We start from the raw sequence: 24,799 nt of genomic DNA, 5'->3' as shown, positions 1-24,799 counted from the left end.
GAAACATCTGGAGGTCCGAAGGTTGAAGACCACTGCCCTAGACTATCATTTATGAAGTCTACACGTCAGAGATTTGAGATTTCCATAGCATCTTAAAGGATGATGGGAAAAACCTGGTTTTCGCATGGCCCTCTACTAATGAATGATACATTATATTGGAAAGTTTCCTAATTCATAGTACACAAAAAGTTGAATAGTATAGTGAAGATGGCACTCACCATATGGCAGCATTATATGACTTTAATCTTCACCTTTGGTGCACAGGACAAACAGCAGTATCGACAGGAGGAAGTGTGACATTACACATGAAACGGCTGCTTTGTTTGTCTGCACGAAACGGCTGTCCTGAACGCCCCCCACATTCTGGGCGAGATTTATCAAAACCTGTCCAGAGGAAAAGTTGCCCAGTTGCCCATAGCAACCAATCAGATCGCTTCTTTCATTTTGCAGAGGCCTTGTTAATAATGAAAGAAGCGAGCTGATTGGTTGCTATGGGCAACTGAGCAACTTTTCCTCTGAACAGGTTTTGATAAATCTCGCCCTCTGTGTTTTCTCCCTGCTTTGTTTGTCTGCACAAAACGGCTGTCCTGAACACCCCCCGCATTCTGTGTTTTCGTCCCACTTTGTTTGTCCGCACAAAACGGCTGTCCTAAACACCCCCGCAATCTGTGTTTTCTTGCTGCTCTGTTTTTCCGCACAAAACGGCTGTCCCAAAAGCCCCGACTGTCTGTGTTTTCTCCCTGCTTTGTTTGTCTGCACAAAACAGCTGTCCTGTACACCCTCGCATTCTGTTTTCTCCCTGCTTTATTTGTCCGCACAAAACGGCTGTCCTGAACACCCCGCTTTTTGTGTTTTCTCCCTGCTTTGTTTGTCTGCACAAAACAGCTGTCCTGTACACCCCCGCATTCTGTGTTTCCTTCCCACTTTGTTCGTCCGCACAAAACGGCTGTCCTGAACACCCCTTCATTCTGTGTTTTCTCCCTGCTTTGTTTGTCTGCACAAAACAGCTGTCCTGTACACCCCTGCATTCTGTGTTTTCTTGCTGCTTTGTTTTTCCGCACAAAACGGCTGTCCCAAAAGCCCCGACTTTCTGTGTTTTCTCCCTGCTTTGTTTGTCTGCACAAAACAGCTGTCCTGTACACCCCTGCATTCTGTGTTTCCTTCCTGCTTTGTCCCCATGAAACGTCTGTCCCAAATGCCCCCGCTTTCTGTGTTTTCTCCCTGCTTTGTTTGTCCTGTGCAAAAAATGGCTGTCTTGAACGCCTCCACTTTCAGTTCTCCCTGCTTTTTTTGTCTTCACAAATTGGCTGTCCCAAACGTCCCCGCTTTCTGTGTTCTCTCCCTGCTTTGTTTCTCCTGTGCACCGAAGATGAACATTAAAGGCGTACTCCCCCCCCCCCCTTTACATCTTATCCCCTAAGGATAGGGGATAAGATGTCTGAATGCGGGGGTCCCGCAGCTGACATTCGTTTAGAACGTTGGGTGCGGCCGGCGGGGGTCGTGAAGTCACACCTCGCCCCCTCAATGCAAGTCTATGGGAGGGGGCGTGGCAGCCGCCACGCCCCCTCCCATAGACTTGCATTGAGGGGGCGTGGTGTCATGTCACAAGCCGGTGTGACCTTGACATCACGACCCCCGCCGCAACAGAGTACCCCTTTAAGTTCATATAATCCTGGCATATGGTGAGTGCCGTTTTTACTCTACTATTCCACGTTTTGCTGTGTATATCTTCCATGATTGAGCACCCCCTGAGCAGATAGGTGCAGATCGAGTGCGGGTTCTAGCCCCCCCCAATCTGGTGTGTTTTAGGACTTACTACGCAGTGCCGGATTTGTTGTTTCTCTTGTGTGAAAGGCAGATAAGACTTCTGTTTTTATAAATATATGGATGACTCTTGCACTGGAGGAAGCCGTATCTAATACACTATGATTTGTTAACTTTTCTTTTATAGTCACTTAGACTGGGAAACAAATACTCTTTGTGCCAAAGGTGCCGGCACTCGACGCCAGAAGCTCTTTTTTTAGTCTCCAAATCACTCAATAAAATTTCACCTTTTATGATCAATGCACATTCTTGTGTGAGGTATAAATTCTATAAGAACATCCTTAAATTGAAACTAAAACCTTCAAGCATAGGGAGGTGGTATTTCCGTGGTTTTTAGTGGTAAAAAATTTAAAGGGATATTCCAGGAAAAAACTTTTTATATATATTTATATTATATATATATATATATATATATATATATATATATATCTCAATTGGCTCCAGAAAGTTAAACAGATTTGTAAATTACTTCTATTAAAAAATCTTAATCCTTTCAGTACTTATGAGCTTCTGAAGTTAAGGTTGTTCTTTCCTGTCTAAGTGCTCTCTGATGACACGTGTCTCGGGAACCGCCCAGTTTAGAAGCAAATCCCCATAGCAAACCTCTTCTAAACTGGGCAGTTCCCGAGACACGTGTCATCAGAGAGCAATTAGACAGAAAAGAACAACCTTAACTTCAGAAGCTCATAAGTACTGAAAGGATTAAGATTTTTTAATAGAAGTAATTTACAAATCTGTTTAACTTTCTGGAGCCAGAAACACAATACGATAACCTTTAAGGGGTACTCCGGTGGAATACAAATGTTTTCAAATCAAAATTAAACAGATTTGTAAATTACTTCTATATAAAAATCTTAATCCTTCCAGTACTTTTCAGCTGCTGTATGCTCCACAGGAAGTTGTGTAGTTCTTTCCAGTCTGACCACAATGTTCTCTGCTGACACCTGTCCAGAGCAGGAGAGGTTTGCTATGGGGATTCGCTCCTGCTCTGGACAATTCCTGACATGGACAGAGGTGTCAGCAGAGAGCACTGTGGTCAGACTGGAAAGAACTACACAACTTCCTCTGGAGCATACAGCAGCTGATAAGTACTGGAAGGATTAAGATTTTTATATAGAAGTAATTTACAAATCTGTTTAACTTTCTGGCAACAGTTGATTGGAAAAGATTTGTATTCCAACAGACTACCCCTTTAATGTGCCAACGCTGACACACTGGGATATCCCAAGGTACTAAATATTATCATCATCATCATCATCATCAATCATCATCATCCATCAATCATCATCTTCATCATCATCCAAAAATCATCATCTTCATCATCATCCAACAATCATCATCATCAATCATCATCATCCAACAATCATCATCTTCATCATCATCCAACAATCATCATCTTCATCATCATCCAACAATCATCATCATCAATCGTCATTATCCAACAATCATCATCATCAATCATCAATCATCATCATCATCCATCAATCATCATCAATCATCATCATCCACCAATCATCATCATCAATCATCATCATCCACCAATCATCATCAATCATTATCATCATCAATCATCATCATCATCCATCAATCATCATCAATGATCATCATCATCTTCATCATCATCCATCAATCATCATCCATCATCCATCAATCATCATCATCAATGATCATCATCATCCATCATCATATTTTTATGATTAATATACATATATAGTTATATTTAGTGCCCTTGGTACCAGTAATTGAGGAGTAATGTTTAAATTTAAAGTGCAACTGCTACCTCTGCACCTCCTATAGCTACGCCCCTGTTCTTAGTGGGGAGATAGCTCAGGTTTGCACCCCAGTAACCACCCCCTTTACAGTCTACAGCAGTGTTTCCCAACCCGTGTGCCTCCTGCTGTTGCAAAACTACAACTCCCAGCATGCCCAGACAGCCGAAGGCTGTCTGGGCATGCTGGGAGTTGTAGTTTTGTAACAAGCGGAGGCACACTGGTTGGCAAGCACTGGTCTATTGGACATCAATACAGTTTATGTTTTGTTTCAACAGGGCATGAACCACCTTGTTGAGCGTTCAGTGATGCCTGTTGGCCAATTGGACACTAAAACTAACATAACTGATAGCTGGGGAACACGTGGTGGACGAAAAAACACATATACAAAGCATACAGATCTGTGGAGCAAGGGCACAGCTGAGGTCAAGTTCTTCATGGAGATATCTCAGATATAAACAATGCCCAAATAATCTCCTTGTAGCGCTAATTCTAATTAAAAATATAAAATTCCCTTCTGACAACGCCATCCAAATATCTATGTGTGTAAATAAACGTTTTAGAGCTTGGCAGGCGCGCTTTACGCATTAACCTTCAAACCTTTAGCGTTGTTAAAGAGGTCGTAAATTAAAAGTCTTGGCACGGCAATGGGGACGGTGCCGGCCCTTGGCCAGAAAACCTGCAGCGCCGAGAGAGAGCTGGTTCTTACTTGGTATGACGGCGCTCTCCCCGACAGGCGCGGTGATGGTTACCGGTATATTAACCATGCTGGACCGCTCTGGATGGGGCAGGAACATCCTGTTCACGTTCTTCTCATTATCAGCATCTTCTGGCTGCTCCGGCAACTGTTGAAGCCCCCCGATGGGAACGTCCGCCTCATTACGGTGGTCCCTGCAGTCAAATATCTGTTATTACCATGGCTTCTGATGGTATGAATATTGAAGAGGTGACAAGAAAGCATAAAGGTGTTCTAGGTTTTAATAATTGAGGCGACATTACCATATAAAAAAAAATATCAAACTCACGACGGGAAGTACCGTATTTTACCGCCCTATAGGACGCACCGGCATATAAGACGCAACCCAATTTTAAAGGTCCAAAATCTAGAAAAAAAAGATTCTGAACCCAACAGTGATCTTCAACCTGCGGACCTCCAGATGTTGCAAAACTACAACTCCCAGCATGCCCGGACAGCCGTTGGCTGTCCGGGCATGCTGGGAGTTGTAGTTTTGCAACAGCTGGAGGTCCGCAGGTTGAAGACCACTGGTATAGGAGGTAATACTCACGTGTCCCCGCCGCTGCGGACCCGTCACCGCTGCCCTGATGTCGCTCTATCGCTGTCACCGCGTCCCCGACGTCTTCTTCCCACGCTCTCCGTCGCCGTCATCACGTCGCTACGCACACCGCTCCTATTGGATGACGGGACGGCGTGCGCGGCGACGTGATGACGTCGAAGGAGAGCGCCGGCCATGCAGGGGATCCCGGCACGGAGCAGACACCGAGGAGGCAGATAAGGTCCCTCCCGGTGTCCTGTAAGCTTTTCGGGACGCCGCGATTTCACCGCGGCGGTCCCGAACAGCCCGACTGAGCAGCCGGGTTAGTGTTATTTTCGTCAGCTTTGATCGCCGCGTCTGAAGGGTTAATACAGGGCATCACCGTGATCGGTGATGTCCTGTATTAGCCGCGGGTCCCGACCACAGGTTGATGGCCGCAGGTATTCGCCGTATAAGACGCACCAACTTTCCTTGGGGAAGAAAAAGTGCGTCTTATACGGCGAAAAATACGGTAGACTTTGTGAGAGCAATGGAGACTGAAGAAGGACAATGTAGTATGGTCACTAGGCTATTTTAAATCATGGTGAGATGTGGGTCATCCTCCTCAAGCCGGTTATGGACAACAGATGATCCTATTGGACCACCTAGAATAGTGGTGTCCAAACTGTGACCCTCCAGCTGTTTCCAACCTACAACTCAACAGCTTGAGGGCCACAGTTTGGACAACACAGATTTAAAGGAATGATCATCAGTGGAGCCATCGGTCTACTGTCCATATCAACATAAAGGTGTTGTGCAGCAAAAAGTAATGATTGCGGGGGTCCGACCACTGGGAGTGCATGCTGTGGACAACACGCGTTTCATTCATTCTCTATGGGAGCACCGAAGAGACCCGAGTCCTGTACTAGGGCATCTCAACCACTCCCATAGAAATGAATGCAATGCGTGCCATCCCCAGCTGGAGCCTGTTCAGGAGATCACATAGGGTCCCATTGTAACTTATCCCCTATCTACAGGATAGGGGTTAAAGGGGTACTCCGGTGGAAAACTTTTTTTTTTTCTTTAAATGAACTGGTGCCAGAAAGTTAAACAGATTTGTAAATTACTTCTATTAAAAAATCTTAATCCTTTTAGTACTTTTTAGCAGCTGTATGCTACAGTGCTCTCTGCTGACACCTCTGTCCGTGTCAGGAACTGTCCAGAGCAGCATACAATAGGTTTGCAATTGGAATTTTCTCCTGCTCTGGACAGTTCCTGATACGGGCATCGGTTGTCAGCAGAGAGCACTGTGGACAACACAAAAAAGAAATAAAAAAAATTAAGATTTTCCTCTGTAGCAAACAGCTGCTAAAAAGTACTGAAAGGATTAAGATTTTTAATAGAAGTAATTTACAAATCTGTTTAACTTTCTAGCACCAGTTCGTTTAAAAAAAAAAAGTTTTCCACCGGAGTACCCCTTTAAGTGTGGAGGTCAGACACATAACCCCAATCCTGTAGATAGGGGATAAGTTATTTTTCGCTGCACAACCCTTTTAATGGGGTACTCCGCTGCTCAGCGTTTGGAACAAAATGTTCCGAACGCTTAGAGCCGGCGCCGGGAGCTCGTGATGTCATAGCCCCGCCCCTCATGATGTCACGCCCCGCCCTCTCAATGCAAGTCTGTGGGAGGGGGTGTGACGGATGTCACGCCCCTTCCCATATACTTGCATTAAGGGGCGGGGTGTGATGTCATGAGGGGCGTGGCTATGATATCATGAGCTCCTGGAACATTTTGTTCCAAATGCTGAGCAGTGGAGTACCCCTTTAAGGATAGCTTTCCACACAGGTTTTTTTTTTCTGGTGTTTTTTTGTAATACTGCAACTGCAGTTTATGAGCCAAAGCCAGAAGTGCATTCAAAAGGAATAGGAAATATAACGGACAGACGCATAATTCTCCTTTCTACCAGATCTACTTCTGGCTTTGGCTCAATAACGCTTGGTAGAGCTGTGTATGCAGCGTTTGGCCCGACCTGTATGGATTCTTCCTACCAGTCCAACAATCAGAAAATACTAACAAGAGTTTCAAAGCTCTAAAAACAGGGATCATCATGCATTTGTCCCATAATTTAAGATGAAATACAATCGTATATGTGGAAACAACCTATCTATATGGGACATGTGCAGAACGATCACTCGTTTCATGCCTATGATGGTGTCTGCAAAAATAAGGCATGATTTACGTAGTGCAACATCTCCAGTAGAGCATGTTGGCCTCTTTTTATAAGAATGCTACAACTAGAACATTGATCTAAGTCTACAGATGGCCATTTTAGGCAAACCAGCCGTTTTCGGCAAGATGGCTAACATCTCGTGTTATGAGAGTGTCTAGACTTTTCCTTCGATAGCAGATGTCAATCCTTTCTTTGGGGGGGGGGGGGGGTCACTTTCAGGGTTATCTGGAGAAGCTGAACCAAATGTGCATGGGGAGGTCAAGAGAAATAGCTGAATGAGCATTTGGCCTACAGCAATAGAAGGTGCGTTGCCACCTTGGACTCTATGAGTACTCTATCCCAACTAACAGGAATCCTGTAATGTTCTGCAAACAACTGTCTGTGATCAATATCTATTATCGCTGAGTGACTTAATGTGCCGCCTATTTGTCTTCCTTTCCTAGACTCTTCACAACCTCGGCAATAACCTTTCTCACTTCCCGACTAACTTCAGTTATCACCTCTGCTTCCTGTGTGCACCGATTTAATCCCGGGAAAGAATGCTACCCTTAGATGTAACCACACCTGCCAATAATCCGTAATATTAGTCTACACAACATGGCGTTGTGGTGGATATTGCAAAGTCATCATAAAGATCAAAAATGCCAACGGCTGTCCGGGTCCCGGGATGCTGGGAGGTGTAGTTTTGCAACATCTGTAGGGGGTCACAGTTTCCCAAGACAATTGTGGCCAAGAAAGTTTTGATCTTCATGATCACTTTGTCAATATCCAACACAATAGCATTATAGCTATTCTGGTATCTCACAACACAAAGCATGGCCAGAGAATTAACCTGGAATATATTCGCTCAGGTATGTCCGGGTCACTGGTTACGGTCATAAGTCTTTGTAGTACTCAATGGAAGGATACCGTATTATGAACATTGGTTAAGTCCATAAAACGCAGTATTAGTCTTACCTCAACCTGTGGTTGCGATGCTCTCTTTCCCCCGATTCTCCCTCTTTGTTTTCCTTCTTTTCCTCTGTATCATATGTAGAAAGTGCTTTGTGCCTGTTCCGGTGCCGTGACCGTGGAATCTCCTCTCCATTTTCCCCCACTCGAATGGTACCTTCACCATCTCTGTTGCCAGACCTGGATCCACCTCCTCTATGTCTTGACTTCCTTTCTCCTTTACTACCCGATGGAGGCTGCCCGTTGCCCTCTTTCCCTTGTCTCTCGGCAGAATGACGATGCGTGCGGTGCCGTCTATGTTCCCTCTCGGTCCCCTCTTCTGGGGAAGCTCTTCGGTGGTGTCTCTTAACTCTTTCCTGACTCCGGTTCCGCTCTCCCCTTCCACCTTCTTTACCACCTTCTCCTTCTTTGCTACGACTCCTATGCTGTCGGTGACGTTCTTCTCTGTCATTGCTGCCAGAGTCACCATTGTGATTTCCATTTTCCCGACCGCCGCCATTGGTTTCGGTAGTCCCCCTATCTCTGTGCCAATGTTTTCGTGGTATGTGTTCTGCGGTCACTTCCGTCCCTGGCTCTGTTTCACTTGGAGGTAGTGCTTCTGGGCTGCCATCTTTTGTCTCTGTGGAATCCTGAGGGTCAACCAACAACGGCCGATCCATGTGACTCTTCATATCGGGCCTTAGACGTAGCGTGGTTGCATACCTTAGTCGGTCTTCAGGTTCCAACTCACTGTAGAGGGCTTCACAACTGGCCCGAAAGTTATGCATACGGATCTGGGTGGTTCTCTGCTCCCACACTGATCGACATTTGGCTGAGTTCTGCTGTTTACTAAATAGAAGAAAGGAAGTTATGCATCGAAACACAAGCGATTCACGGGGTGTATGTAGGTGTGGATGAATGGGAAATAGATGAATATAGAAAATGTTGAAGAAGGATTATGAGGATTGCATTAATAGTTAATGATGATCAATGTGAGATATTAGGAACTGAGAGTCAAAGTAACACAGATTAAAACCAGAATAGAAATGAAGAAGTCATTGATGTGTGTGGTTTAGGACTCGGAAGTAGGTAAGAAGGGATGGAAGGTAAGAGAAGGGAAGTGATCTCTTATATCCCTCACTATAGAACATTGACCTTACAAACAAAGGAAACAACTGGTCCAAGAAACACAAAGCAAACACATCGCAGTCTACATGAATAAAGCAACAAGTACAACACGAAAGCCTAAAACACATTACATTTACACGCGTTTCACATATTCCGATCACAATCCTCATTATTGTTCAGTAGGCAGGTCCATAGCTGTAGGGGGAGATATGAGTTGTAGCTGTCCCCTAGACCTTGGTTACTGGTGACCTTATACATTCACCAAAATAGACAATTACAATAGACACCTAATCAGTTTACTGGTGTATGGTCATACAATCACAGATTTGGATAGGAATATCCAAACATCAAATTCTTTTTAAACGGGTTTCCCAAGACTAAAATTGATGGCCTATCTTTAGGACAAGCCATCAATATCAGATTGGTGAGGGTCTGACTCCCAGCATCCCCAAGATCAACTGTGCTTGGTACCACAAATAGCTCAGTCCCATTGGTTTGCATAGGACTGAGATGGGGTAAACTGCATTGCCAGGCAGCGCCATTACAAAAAGCGTTTACCAGCACGCCTCAGCCCCTTCAATCTACTAAATGTTGTGTGTTTTGGGATTTGGACCCTCACCGATCTAATATTGGTGGCCTAGGATAAGGGATAAGTGTTGGATCATGTCAACCGAGGGGGGCCCGAAACTGCCATCAGAATTTATGCTGTAGACTGCCGCTCCATTAACGGGGTACTCCCGTGGCAAACACATTTTTTTAAATCAACTAGTTCCACAAAGTTAAAGGAATATTCCAGGAAAAACGTTTTTTATATATCAACTGGCTCCAGAAAGTTAAACAGATTTGTAAATTACTTCTATTAAAAAATCTTAATCCTTTCAGTATTTATGAGCTGCTGAAGTTGAGTTGTTCTTTTCTGTCTAAGTGCTCTCTGATGACACTTGTCTCGGGAGCTGTCCAGAGTAGAAGCAAATTCCCATAGGAACTGAACAGAGCAGAATAGGTTTGCTATGGGAATTTGCTTCTACTCTGGACAGTTCCCGAGACAAGTGTCATCAGAGAGCACTTAGACAGAAAAGAACAACTCAACTTCAGCAGCTGATAATTATTGGAAAGATTAAGATTTTTTAATAGAAGTAATTTACAAATATGTTTAACTTTCTGGAGCCAGTTGGTCTAAAAAATAAAAAATAAACGTCTTTTTTCCTGGAATACCCCTTTAAACAGATTTGTAAATTACTTCTATCTAAAGATCTTAACCCTTCCAGTACTTATCAGCTGCTGTATGCTCCACAGGAAGTTGTATTTCTTTCTGGAGTTATTTTTAGTCTGACCACTATGATCTCTGCTGACATCTCTGTCCGTATCAGGAACTGTCCAGAGCAGGAGAGGTTTGCTATGGGGATTTGCTCCTACTCTGGACAGTTCCTGATATGGACAGAGGTGTCAGCAGAGAGCACTGTGGTCAGACTGGAAAGAACTACACAACTTCCTCTGGAGCATACAGCAGCTGATAAGTACTGGAAGGATTAAGATTTTTAAATAGAAGTAATTTACAAATCTATTTAACTTTCTGCCACCAGTTGATTTAAATTTTTTAAATCATATTTTGCATTGTGTTTATAGGGTCTCCAGTATCTACTATACATATAACACTTGACATGTGGTTTCACAAGTCAACCCGTGAAGCCGCTATATAACCTTTTCTGTTTATCTTCCGCCTAATGGCGCTCCGCGCCTTTGCGCTGATTTACTACGCTGTTTATTAACCCTCCTGCCACTGGCAAACAATTATTTCCATTCCCACGTCGGCCGCATTAAATTACCTTTCCTGCTATGTGACGTTTTGCCAAATCCTATGTGTGCAATTTTATAGTATTGAATCTAAAATGGCGCGTTACAGTAACGTATTCCTAAAGAACTGCTTACATGTCATCGGTTTTCCCCCTAGGCAGTGAAGACTGACGCTGGACAATGGATAAGTATATGGAGAAAAGCAATGGCTGCCCGGACGGGGCTGCGATTCCTCCTGATAATTATTGCGAGAAAAAAAAATTCCTTTCAGATATAACCATTCGTCAAGGCGCCTGATGAGACATCAGCTCTGCTATTTCGGGTAGCAGGGCAGGGGGATTTATTATTTAAGAAAAGTTCAGTCAATTTCATGCGCTTACAGACTCGGGGCCTGATTAATTTGTAGGAAATGGAGGGGGGGGGGGCACTGTTCAGAAATCTACTGGAGCTGGTAGGTCGGCAAAATGAGACCTAAAGCTAAATCTGTTAAAGGGCCCTCAACATATCTCCGGGGGGGGTCGGTGGGGGGGTGGGAGATCATCTAAGCCTATTGTATTTGCAGTGGCTATGCTTCGTAGACAGCACGGTTGCCTTTCAGAAGTGGTCTCCAAACTGTGTCCCTCCAGATGTAGCAAAACTACAACTCCCAGCATGCCCGGACAGCCAACGGCTGTCCGGGCATGCTGGGAGTTGTAGTTTTGCAACATCTGGAGGTGCGCAGGTTGGAGACCACTGCTCTACAGATTGGGCATCCTGGGAGTTGAAGTTTTGCAACATCTGGAGGGCCACAGTTTGAAGACCGCTGATCTAGGTCAGTGGTCTCCAACCTGCGGACCTCCAGATGTTGCAAAACTACAACCCCCAGCATGCCCGGACAGCCAACAGCTCTCCGGGCATGCTGGAAGTTGTAGTTTTGCAACATCTGGAGGTCCGCAGGTTGGAGATCGCTGCTCTACAGTTTGGGCATGCTGGGAGTTGTAGTTTTGCAACATCTGAAGGGCCACAGTTAGAAGACCGCTGATCTAGGCCAGTGGTCTCCAACTTGCGGACCTCCAGATGTTGCAAAACTAAAACTCACTGCATGACCGGACAGCCAACGGCTGTCCGGGCATGCTGGGAGTTGTAGTTTTGCAATATCTGGAGGTCCGCAGGTTGGAGACCACTGCTCTAAAGTTTGTGTATATAGCCGCAGAAACTTCCCTTTTGGGGAGTAAGTCTTGCTTGGCATTAATCCCGATCAGTTTTTTATATTCCGTAACTGGAGCTAAGCTGATACCAGGGAACATCGCCTGAGAAGGTGATGTAATGAGCTGCTTTGCATATTCCCCTATATATATATATATATATATATATATATATATATATATATATATATAAAAGTTTTTTCCTGGATAACCCCTTTAATTCTTTCGGCAGATCAATTTCTGTGGCAGAATTTTTAACTGCTGAAATTCCCCAGTGTTTATGGGTCAACAGAAGACGAATTTCCACCAATATTTAGGTTCCTGCAGCGGAATCTCTGAGCACGCAGAAGTTCCCTAGCATGAACATACCTCTAAAAGTCACCAAAACATTTCCTATTTATTTCAAATGGACAGCATCAGTCTATTGTCACCTATTTCCACGGCTTGCTGTAAAGCATATCTCAAAATGCTGTTAAAGGGGTTTTCCAGGAAAAAAATCTTTTTTTTTTTTATATATATATATATATATATATATATATATATATATATATATATATCAACTGGCTCCAGAAATGTAAACAGATTTGTAAATTACTTCTATTAAAACATCTTAATCCTTTCAGTATTTATGAGCTGCTGAAGTTGAGTTGTTCTTTTCTGTCTAAGTGCTCTCTGATGACACCTGTCTCGGGAACCGCCCAGTTTAGAAGCAAATCCCCATAGCAAACCTCATCTACTCCGTGCAGTTCCCGAGACAAGCAGAGATGTCAGCAGAGAGCACTGTTGCCAGACAGAAAAGAACTACTCAACTTCAGCAGCTGATAATTATTGAAAGGATTAATATTTTTTAATAGAAGTAATTTACTAATCTGTTTAACTTTCTGGAGCCAGTTGATGTAAAAAAAAAGAAAAGTTTTTTCCTGGAATACCCCTTTAAAAATAAGATGACATAATAAGATTGCAAAAAAATTACAATTACAAAATAGAAACCGATTAGAAAAATAAAGAAAGAAGAATATATACATTTTAGTATTTGGCCCAAATCAGTAATAAAAAAAAATCAATGCGATACATTCCCTTTAAATATATGCCCGAAACCAGCCAAGCTTTTACCTCGAAACTTTAATTTGGGCGCCTTTTGATCTGCACATTAATCTTAATGAACGATCCCTGCTCGGTGTCTATAGGGCCGTCACATAGGGGCTCACATGCGCTCCTCTGGTCACCCACAGAGTGATAAGTGGCTCTGGTGAGGCGCCATTCTCACACTGAGAGCAGAATTCGGGGGATACGTGCTCTGCAGGAGACGGCAAGAACAGGGTAATTTGCATAGTGATGAGGTCTATTTTTTGCTATCTTGGCTTCTTTAACAAGGACAGTGCAATTAGGCGCTCCAAGGCACCTCCGAGGCACCACCGCTACGGGAGCTGTGGATTGTACAGGGAGCGCTGCTGAGGGATTGTACGGTATATAAATCCAGCCGCAACTGTCACCTGTGTGCCAATCCAAGAGGAATTCACATGAATGTATCAGTTGTTGTAAAACCACTACTCCCAGCATGCCCGGAAAGCCAATCCTCTACAGCAGTGGTCTCCTACCTGCAGACCTCCAGATGTTGCGAATCTACAACTCCCAGCATGTCCGGGCAGGCTGGGAGTTGTAGATTTGCAACATCTGGAGGTCCGCAGGTTGGACACCTCTGCTCTACAGTTTGGGCATGCTGGGAGTTGTAGTTTTGCAACATCTGGAGGGCCACAGTTTGAAGACCGCTGATCTAGGCCAGTGGTCTCCAAACTGCGGACCTCCAGATGTTGCAAAATTACAATTCCCAGCATGCCCGGACAGCCAACAGCTCTCCGGGCATGCTGGGAGTTGTAGTTTTGAAACATCTGGAGGTGCGCAGGTTGGAGATCACTGCTCTACAGATTGGGCATGCTGGGAGTTGAAGTTTTGCAACATCTGGAGGGCCACAGTTTGAAGACCACTGATCTAGGCCAGTGATCTTCAACCTACGGACCTCCAGATGTTGCAAAACTACAATTCCCAGCATGCCCGGACAGCCAACGGCTGTCCGGGCATGCTGGGAGTTGTAGTTTTGCAACATCTGGAGGTCCGCAGGTTGGAGACCACTGCTCTACAGTTTGGGCACGCTGGGAGTTGTAGTTTTGCAACATCTGGAGGTCCGCAGGTTGGAGACCACTGCTCTAAAGTTTGTGTATATAGCTCCCATATGGGGCTACATGTCTCCATGGTTACAGACTACAAACAAGTCCTGTGTAGTCTGACAGCATTACCTGCTTCTCGGTTGGCCACCAGTGCACCTCCACCTGTTGTAAAAGAACAACTCCCAGCATAATAGAGTAGGGGGTCCTCTGCTCAGGACTCCTATAGGGGTTAACTTTTTATGGAAAACGTACCCCCCTATCCAAAGGATTCCCCCCCCCCCCCAGCAATCTTCAGAACAGGGCCCCATCTGCTACCGCTACCGCTGGGTGCTCCGGCCCCCACCTTCCAAAGCAGATAAACTAGGAAACCCTTTAAAGGTGTTTTACAGGAAGAAAAAGTATTGATAGCCTATCGACAGGACACCCTGCACTCCCATCAATCAGCTGTTTAATGCCGGCACCACATAGAGCAGCGGTCTCCAACCTGCGGACCTCCAGATGTTCAAAAACTACAACTCCCAGCATGCCCGGACAGCCAACGGCTGTCCGGGCATGCTGGGAGTTGTAGTTTTGCAACATCTGGAGGTCCTCATGTTGGAGACCACTGACATAGAGTATATGGCCGGAAGCAGTTGGCTCCATACTCACAGTGAGGGTTTATCCATAAGCCTTAAAGGGGAACTCGGATGAAAAACAAGTGGAACACAAATGTTTTCAAATCAACTGGTGCCAGAATGTTAAAAAGATTTGTAAATTACTTCTATTTACGAAATCTTAATCCTTCCAGTACTTCTCAGCTGCTGTATGCTCCAGAGGAAGTTGTGTGGTTCTTTCCAGTTTGACCACAGTGCTCTCTGCTGACACCTCTGTCTGTGTCAGGGACTGTCCAGAGTAGGAGAAAATCCCCATAGCAAACATCTCCTACTTTGGACAGTTCCTGACATGGACAGAGGACAGAGGTGGCAGTAGAGAGCACTGTGGTCAGACTGGAAAGAACTACACAACTTCCTCTGGAGCATACAGTAGCTTATAAGTACTGGAAGGATTAAGATTTTTTTTTTTTTATAGATGTAATTTACAAATCTGTACAACTTTCTGGCACCAGTTGATTTGAAAATAATTGTTTTCCACCTGGAGTACCCCTTTAAATAGGGAATGCTCCATTGCAAAAGCAAAACAAGGCCCCCTGCAGGTCCATGATTGTCATCATTAAAGGGGTACTCCCGTGGAAAACTTTTTTTTTTTTTTTTTAAATCAACTGGTGCCAGAAAGTTAAACAGATTTGTAAATCCCTTCAATTAAAAAAATCTTAATCCTTCCAGTACTTTTTAGAGGCTGTATACTAAAGAGAAATCCAAAAAAGAAATGCATTTCCTCTGATGTCATGACCACAGTGCTCTCTGCTGACCTCTGCTGTCCATTTTAGGAACTGTCCAGAGCAGCATATGTTTGCTATGGGGATTTTCTCCTGCTCTGGACAGTTCCTAAAATGGTCAGCAGAGAGCACTGTGGTCATGACATCACAGGAAATGCATTTCTTTTTTGGATTTCTCTTTAGTATACAGCCTCTAAAAAGTACTGGAAGGATTAAGATTTTTTAATTGAAGGGATTTACAAATCTGTTTAACTTTCTGGCACCAGTTGATTTAAAAAAAAAAAAAAAAGTTTTCCACGGGAATACCCCTTTAACAACGCTCAATGGCTGGCCACCTGATGCAGATAGGCCTCACAGTGCTGGAGAAATGGCTTGTTTTCTGCAGAGAATACTGACATAACAATGTCTAGATGTCTGACATACCCGGAGACACTGAGAATTAACATTCACAAGTCCTGGGGTATAATGACAGGGCTACAGAGCCGCCAACAGGAAGAATCAGCGGGCACTAAACAGTTAACTTAGTCAACGCTGCAGGGGGATAACTTCAGTCCAAAAATGTAAAGTCATCAGAAGGTGAAAAATTCTATATTTAAAGCCTGCCATCCCCCATACAGATAGGACGTTCCAGAATTGATCCCATTATCTAATGTTTTCCCTATTTACTTTTTAGTGAGACAGGCAATTTGGCACTGAGAGAACTACAGAGCGTGCACCACCTCGGTGTGCCAGGCCTTCGTCCTGCCAGCTACCGTTCTCTCTGCATCGCAGGACCTGTTTCTGAGGTGTTTCGCCATTCTTGCCAACGACCTTGGAAACACGAATCTGCGCTCGCAATACAATCTGTTCTGCGCATATTACAATGACAGGTTTAAGACACTTCGGGTTCCGACAAGGATATCACCTTGTATCACACTTGAGGGTTCTACAGCTGACAAAGTGTCGGCTTTGTAGCATGTGACAAGCGTTTATTTAAGCCGATGTTTAAAGGGGTACTCCGGTGGAAAACTTTTTTTTTTTTTTTTTTTAAATCAACTGGTGCCAGAAAGTTAAACAGATTTGTAAATTACTTCTATTAAAAAAATCTAAATCCTTTCAGTACTTATTAGCTGCTGAATACTACAAAGGAAATTCTTTTCTTTTTGGAACACAGAGCTCTCTGCTGACATCACGAACACAGTGTTCTCTGCTGACATCTCTATCCATTTTTAGAACTGTCCAGAGCAGCATATGTTTGCTCTGGGGATTTTATCCCACTCTGAACAATTCTTAAAATGGACAGAGGTGTCAGCAGAGAGCACTGTGGTCATGATGTCAGCAGAGAGCTCTGTGTTCCAAAAAGAAAAGAATTTCCTCTGTAGTATTCAGCAGCTAATAAGTACTGGAAGGATTAAGATTTTTTAATAGAAGTAATTTACAAATCTGTTTAACTTTCTGGCACCAGTTGTTAAAAAAAAAAAAAAAAGTTTTTCACCGGAGTACCCCTTTAATTATTGTCTCTCTGCCCCTGGCGGTGGGGCTGGGAGGGACGCACAAAGGGGTCGAAGCAAAGATGGTGACATCCGTCTCAAAGATCTCCTTAAAGGGGTATTCCGCCTCTAGACATCTTATCCCCTATCAAAAGGATAGGGGATAAGATGTCTAATCCCGGGGATCTTGCCGCTGTGGACCGCCACAATCTCGGCTGCGGCAATCCAGACATCCGGTGCACGGGGCGAATTTCGTTCCGTGCCGGATGACTGGCAATGCAGGTGGAGGCTCGTGACCTCACAGACATGCCCGCTCGTAACGACACAGCCATGCCCCCTCAATGCAAGTCTATGGGAGGGGGCGTGCCGTCCATCACGCCCCTTCCCATAGACTTGCATTGAGGGGGCGTGGCAGTGATGTCATGAGCAGGGCATGGCCATGACATCATGAGTCTCCGGCGCTGCATACGACGCTCTAAACAAACGCCAGGGGGGGGAAAGCAGGGAGCCCCACAATCCCCTTTAGATAGGGGATAAGATGCCTAGGGGCAGAGTAGCCTTTTAAGGTGGCCTCCAACTTTGGATTTTAATTGGTAGATCCCCATGATTTTGATGGTATGTGCTGAGAACCCACTGACCATGGCCCCCCATGGGAAAGGGGATCGGGTTAGTTTTTACCGGTCCATGCAATTGGTAGTGGGGCCAATGGACAATGGGGAGCCATGAATCTTAGCTGTCAATGGCCCAAATGGGACAAGTCCAAGTGTCATCCTATCCAATAAGGGCTTGCCCACACTGGCTATAACTGGCATTGATTTGGACACAGAATCAGTACTTATTATAGTGTCTAAATTTGTTTCCATATAGAAATTTGTCTCTCATTGACTTAGATGGAAAACACCTTTGTTTATCTACACAGTACTGAAATATCTAAAAAATCTCCGGGCAGGGTCACATGGGGCTCATCCGCAGTGTATTTCATGTCCCATCCCCTCTCCCTGCCCCTAAAATAACTATTCTCTACACCTGCCTGCTGAACAGTTAAATCATTCTTTACTATGCCGTTGGTTCGGCAGCAGGATGTTTAAAACTCCCGGACAATCACTCTCGCAGCCCGAGAGTAATACAATCTGGAGATATACCAGAAGACCCATGCAAGTCCATGGGACATCTGATATATCTCCTGTCCTGATCGCGTTACTCTCGGGCTGCGGAGATTGCCCGGGAATTTTAAACAATTTAAACAACAGCTTTGTAAAGAATGATTTAACTGTCCAGCAGGCAGGTGTAGAGAATAGTTATTTTGGGGGCAGGGAGAGGGGAAGGGGCAGTTGGGGGAGAGAAGATTGATTGTGGACTGAGAGAAGAGTGAGGGGGAGGGGAGAAGATATCAGTGCGGGGGAAGGGTGACGATATGGCAGCGTTGCTGCAGAGAGGAGAGCAGGGGGAATGGACAGCCTATTACTGCCGGGACTTCAGGAGACTAGAAAAGCTGGGTGGTACTGAGTATGCTGGAAGCTATAGTTTGGCAACAGCTGAAGGGACACAGGTTGGGAAACGTTACATAGCTAGTACGGTTGAAAAAAGACATACGTCCATCAAGTTCAACCAGGGAATTGAAGGGTAGGGGTGTGGCGCGATATTGGGGAAGGGATGGGATTTTATATTTCTTCATAAGCATTAATGTTATTTTGTTCCAGGAATGTATCTAACCCTGTTTTAAAGCTGTTAATTTTTCCTGCTGTGACCAGTTCCTGAGGTAGACTGTTCCATAAGTTCACAGTTCTTATGGTAAAGAAGGCGTGTCGCCCCTTGAGACGTTGATACAGTGAATATGCACAATAATAAACTGTACATTTTCTATAAAATATATACTGAAAAACATGAATCCCATAGACTGGTAAACAATCCCAACATATTTCTTAGTTCTTAGAAGTCTCGATCAGTCTCTCAGAAGAGGACAGTATTGGGCAGGGTGAACGGTAGTCACGTGGCCCACACTGCTACGCCAGGGTCACGGGCAGCTTCCATAGGGGCCATTGCCCTTGCTCTTTTGACGTAACTGAGGAAGTATTTGTGTCAAGTTATCCGCCCCGAAGGCGATAAAAGAACATTCACATTGTGAGCGCATAAAGCCGGACTGACAGAGGCACAGACCTCGGGCGCTATTAGAGAGCAGGATCCTGACAATGAGACTGACAAGCCAGCCAGAGGAGCAAGACAAGCTGAAGGAGACAGACACACATGGAACAGCCTTGATGGACACACAGAGATCTCTGCGGCTATGCATCGTTAACCCAAGATGGAAAAATAAAAGCAGCTGTTGACTCCCCGCCAAAAACATGTTTATATGCAGAGACCTTTCTATCAACTGAGAAGAATATCGTCATGTAGAAGAAGGAGCGAGGAAAGAAGTCATTGCCCCAGACAGGGCATCTGACAAGGTGTAGACTGGCATGGCTTAAAATTCATAGGGGGGGATTTTAAGAACTGAATAAAGAATACAGGATCATGACATTAAAGGATCTGACGTGATATCACGGAAGATAAGACGTTCGTCTCGAATAATGAAAGCCTAGTCTGCGCAATCATTTATTGTAGAAAAAACTTTTTAAAGGGGTACTCAGATGGAAAACATTTTTTTTACATTAACTGGTGCCAGAAAGTTAAACAGATTTGTAAATTATTCAATAAAGAGAAACGTGGGTGCACTCACCGCTCAGCGGAGACCAATGGATGTCCAGTGGTCTCCGCTGAGCGGTGAGTGCACTCACGTTTCTCTTTATTGAATCTTTCCGATACTTGATGCTTGTATATGTGCACCCCGCAGGAGATCCGAAGACAGGTACCGGGGTTTGGCCGTACTCCAGTCCAGATGATATATGCCCTTAGTAGGGATCGACCGATTATCGGATTGGCCGATATTATCGGCCGATATTCACGCTTTTGGACGTTATTGGTATCGGCAATTACCTTGCCGATAATCCGATAATTCCCCGCCCCCCGCACCGCACCCCCCACCACCGCACCGCGTCGCACCGCACCCACCACCACCGTACCGTGCCGCACCCCCAACGGCACCGCCCCGGCCAGAGACCGCCTCCGCCCCCATTGCCTCCCCCATTCCCGGTTTTATAATTACCTGTTCCCGGGGCCCGGGGTCCGCGCTAATTCTGGCTCCTGCGCATCCTGTGTTACGCTGTGCGCAGCGCAATGACGAGTGACGTCCTCAACGCGACGTCACCGTCAGTGTGCACAGTGACAGCTCAGGAGGACGACGCAGGAGCCAGAAGAAGCGTGGACCCCGGGAACAGGTAATTATATTAAACCGGGGATGGGGGAGGCAATGGGGCAGTGGCGGTGGCGGTCTCTGGCTGGTGGGGTGCGGCGCGGTGGTGGTGGTATTGGGGATTTCCTTCATGTAAGTTAGGGATAGGCATAAGGCTATCCTTCATATAAGTTAGGGATAGGCATAAGGCTATCCTTCAAATAAGATAGGGATAGGCATAAGGCTGTCCTTTATATAAGATAGGGATAGGCATAAGGCTATCCATCATATAAGATAGGAATAGACATAAGACTATCCTTCATATAACATAGGGTTAGACATAAGGCTATCCTTCATATAAGATAGGGTTAGACATAAGGCTATCCTTCATATAATATAGGGATAGGCATTAGACTATCCTTCATGTAAGAAAGGGGTAGACATAAGGATATTCTTCATATAAGATAGAGACAAGCATAAGGCTATCCTTCATATAAGATAGGGATAGGTATAAGGTTATCCTTCATATAAGATAGGGGTAGACATAAGGCTATCCTTCATATAAGATAGGGATAGGCATTAGACTATCCTTCATGTAAGAAAGGGGTAGACATAAGGATATTCTTCATATAAGATAGAGACAAGCATAAGGCTATCCTTCATATATGATAGGGATAGGCATAAGGCAATCCTTCATATATGATAGGGATAGGCATAAGGAAATCCTTCATATAAGATAGGGATAGGCATAACTAAATCCTTCATATAAGATAGGGCCAGGGACTATTCAAAGTATTCAGGATATGGTGAAGACTAGCTGGGCAGAATGGTTCTTTATCTGTCAACACATCCTATGTTTCTATATTTCCATGTATTGTACTGAAAAACGTAACTGGATATTAGCTTCTTGAGTAAATTATACAATTAAATAAAAGATCATTTGCTATTTGTTGCCAGGGGCCCGAGGCCGACATTTTTTACACTTTATCACGCTCAGTTCATTTCTGTCTGAATTGGGGTAAATTAATTACAGCCATTAATATTAATTAAATATAATCATTTTAATAATTCCAACGATTTCCCTTTGTATTTGCCTTATATACATATTACAGGACAACTGTACATACATTTCCTTGCTGCAGTGCCCAAAAATGATTACAGGAAATTGAAGAACCAGGGACAGGGATATGAGGGCCCAAGGCTCATTGATGTGTGGGGGGGTGAAGGCTAGCATAAATTAGTTCGGCTTTCAGGTGCTCCCGTGGGCTGCAAAAGGTGGATACAGTCCTAGGAGGCTCTTTTCTAGAACTGTATCCACCTTTTCCAGCACACCGGAGCACCGGAAAGCTGAACTCATTTATGCAGGATAAGTCATCAACTGCCGAGCCGAGAAGTTTGTGACGAATCGAATTTACTGGAAGTTCGCTCATCTCTAATAAATAGTGGCTACCTCCATGTTGGCTCCTGCACCCCACCCACCTCTATCAGGTGTGTATAAGGTGCTGGACGTCTCAGACCTTGCAATGCCTGTTAAATTGATTACACAGAGGCATATTCACAGTGTAGGGTCCGTCCCAATGAGGTCACCTTACGGTGGTGGGATGGTCCAAACTATTTGGCCGACAAATTGTGAGCTAAGTACCTCATTTTTTCATTTTTTTGCACTATAGCTGTATAGCATTTCATGTTTTATCTGTATCTTTGTGCTAGCAGTGTGCTGCTGTATTTTCCTACTAATATATATATATATATATATATATATATATATATATATATGAGTTTTTTTCCCCTCAATAATGCAACAAAAAAGGTTTTTGTTGTGTGTTTATATAGATATATATATATTTTTTTTTTTTTGTGTATATATGAGGTTTTATTCCCCTCAATGATGTCACCAATGAAGGTTCTTGTTTACCTAAAAAGAAACGAAGATCTTGAAAATATTGATGAATTGAAACAAAAATGATGTTTCCAAGTTACAGAAAATTGTATCACACACTGATTCATCATTACCTATAAGCATCCAGTATTTCCCAAACAGTGTGCCTCCAGCTGTTGCAAAACTACAACTCCCAGCATGCCCGGACAGCCGTTGGCTGTCCGGGCATGCTGGGAGTTGTAGTTTTGCAACAGCTGGAGGCACACTGGTGTTGGGAAACAATAAAATACACATTTGGAAGGGCAACAGACACAAGAAAACAGACATAATATAACAGTAATCCATATACAAGCAGTTTTTTTACTGTTACTATGGGGTAGGAATAGTAGGATATTAGTAGGGAAGTATTATTTGTAGAAAAGATAGGAATGAAGGGATGAGAGAGAAGGAATAAGAAAAGGTGGAACGGCAGGGAATGAAGCATGGAGGTATCAGCAAGGCGGAGGGGGTGCAGAAACTTTATAGAGAAGCAATGAAGCACCATCTTGGTGCTCAGCTCGGCGTACAACCATGGGCGCCCACAAGGAAAATGGATGTTTGAAGAAGGGGAAGAAGTATATATATGCTCTGTATGTATATATATATATATATATATATATATATACATATAGATAATTTTTTGCTTTATATATTGATAAATCAGCAGTCCACACAGTGAATATTATAACATAGGGCAACTCACGGTGAATTTACGTTGGAGACAGACGGGCTGCGAGATATTGCACCTTGAGTTTGCTTTACAAAACTGCACATGCAAGAAAAAAAAGTGAGAAACAAAATATATCAAAACCATAGCGGACATGTGGACGGCGGGAAGGGTACCAAGGTTTTACTCTATATTCAAATCATGTGCAAGGAGGAGGGTGGGGGAGGGGGGGGGGGTAAACACTTTAGGGAGACTGAAGTAAGGAAAGAGTAAAACTTTGGTTCTCTCCTGCTTTATGACGAGAAAATATAAAACGAACAAAAAAAAAACATCACATAAAATTATTTAAAAAAACAAAACTAAAACAAAGAGAGGGAGAGGACAGAAGGTGAAAGGATGGACACGGTGGGGGGGAGAGGACAAAGGAGGTGGAAGAAGGAGGAGAGGAGTGAGGTGAAGAAACATGGAGAATAGGATCAACCCAGGAGGAGGACACAGTCAGAATGGAACAGAGAGGAAGAACGCCAGGACTGACTAACTTTATTAGTCCTGGGAAATGAGGATTGCATGGATATATCTTTTTATCTATCTATCTATCTATCTTATATCAATTTCATATCTATCTATCGAATATCTATCTATCTATCGAATATCTATCTGTCTGTCTTTCTGTCTGTCTCATATGTATCTATCTATCTCATATCTATCTATTATCTATCCATCTATTATCTATCTCATATCTATCTATTATCTATCTATCTCATATCTATCTATCTATCTCATATCTATCTATCTATCTCATATCTATCTATCTATCTCATATCTATCTCATATCTATCTATCTATCTATCTATCTCATATCTATCTCATATCTATCTATCTCATATCAATCTATCTATCTATCTATCTCATATCTATCAATCTATCTATCTCATATTTATCTATCATATCTATCTATCTCATATCTATCTATCTATCATCTATCTCATATCTATCTATCTTATATCTTTCTATCTCATATCTATCTCATATCTATCTATCTCATATCAATCTATCTATCTATCTCATATCTATCAATCTATCTATCTCATATTTATCTATCATATCTATCTATCTCATATCTATCTATCTATCATCTATCTCATATCTATCTATCTCATATCTATCTATCTCATATCTATTTATCTATCTATCTATCTATCTATCTATCTCATATCTATCTATGTATCTATCTATCTCATATCTATCTATCTCATATCTATCTATGTATATATCTATCTATCAATCTCATATCTATCTATCTCATATCTATCTATGTATATATCTATCTCATATCTATCTATGTATCTATCTATCTCATATCTATCTCATATCTATCTATCTGATATAGTTTGGTCTATACAGATCTTTCAATTTTAGGCTTCATTCTACATATGTCCATCTGACAGGTTGGGAGGTATGGTTAATAACACAATGACCACAATAGGGGAAAAAAAAAAACCACACACACACACACACAAACACATTAAATAATTAAAATACCAAGAGAAAAAAATAAATAAAATAAGGGCAACTCAGAGAAAGTGTCAGCTCTTCAGAACAGCAGCCTCTATCTATACTGAAGACACTACAGCAGTGTTTCCCAACCGGTGTGCCTCCAGCTGTTGCAAACATACCACTATCAGCATGTCCAGGCATACTGGGAGTTGTAGTTTTGCAACAGCTGGAGGCACACTGGTTGGGAAACACTGCCCTACAGGGAGAGGCAATGTCAGCTTATATAAAGTACAGCCCGTACTACCAGAGCAGCCTGTGTCATCCACG

At 43.6% G+C, this 24,799-nt stretch overlaps 1 protein-coding gene across 9 annotated transcripts in view; it reads right to left on the bottom strand.

Annotated features, from left to right (window-relative positions):
- CACNA1B (calcium voltage-gated channel subunit alpha1 B) overlaps positions 1-24,799 on the bottom strand; it is a 324,413-nt gene that overhangs the window by 88,403 nt on the left and 211,211 nt on the right. For all 9 annotated transcript variants that reach the window (XR_008847788.1, XR_008847789.1, XM_056539457.1 and 6 more), the window contains 3 exons: positions 23,012-23,074; positions 8,035-8,856; positions 4,303-4,484 (listed from right to left, as the gene is read on the bottom strand). Coding sequence is in view for 7 of the 9 variants with exons in the window: in XM_056539457.1 (XP_056395432.1) it covers positions 4,303-4,484; positions 8,035-8,856; positions 23,012-23,074 (1,067 nt within the window). In the remaining 2 variants the exon portion in view is untranslated. The remainder of the gene's footprint in view (positions 1-4,302; positions 4,485-8,034; positions 8,857-23,011; positions 23,075-24,799) is intronic.

The sequence above is a fragment of the Hyla sarda genome, chromosome 9 (genome assembly GCF_029499605.1).
Source record: "Hyla sarda isolate aHylSar1 chromosome 9, aHylSar1.hap1, whole genome shotgun sequence".
NCBI lineage: Eukaryota > Metazoa > Chordata > Amphibia > Anura > Hylidae > Hyla > Hyla sarda.
The sequence above is the reverse complement of the archived record's forward strand: the minus strand, read 5'-3'. Positions and strand labels throughout refer to the sequence as shown.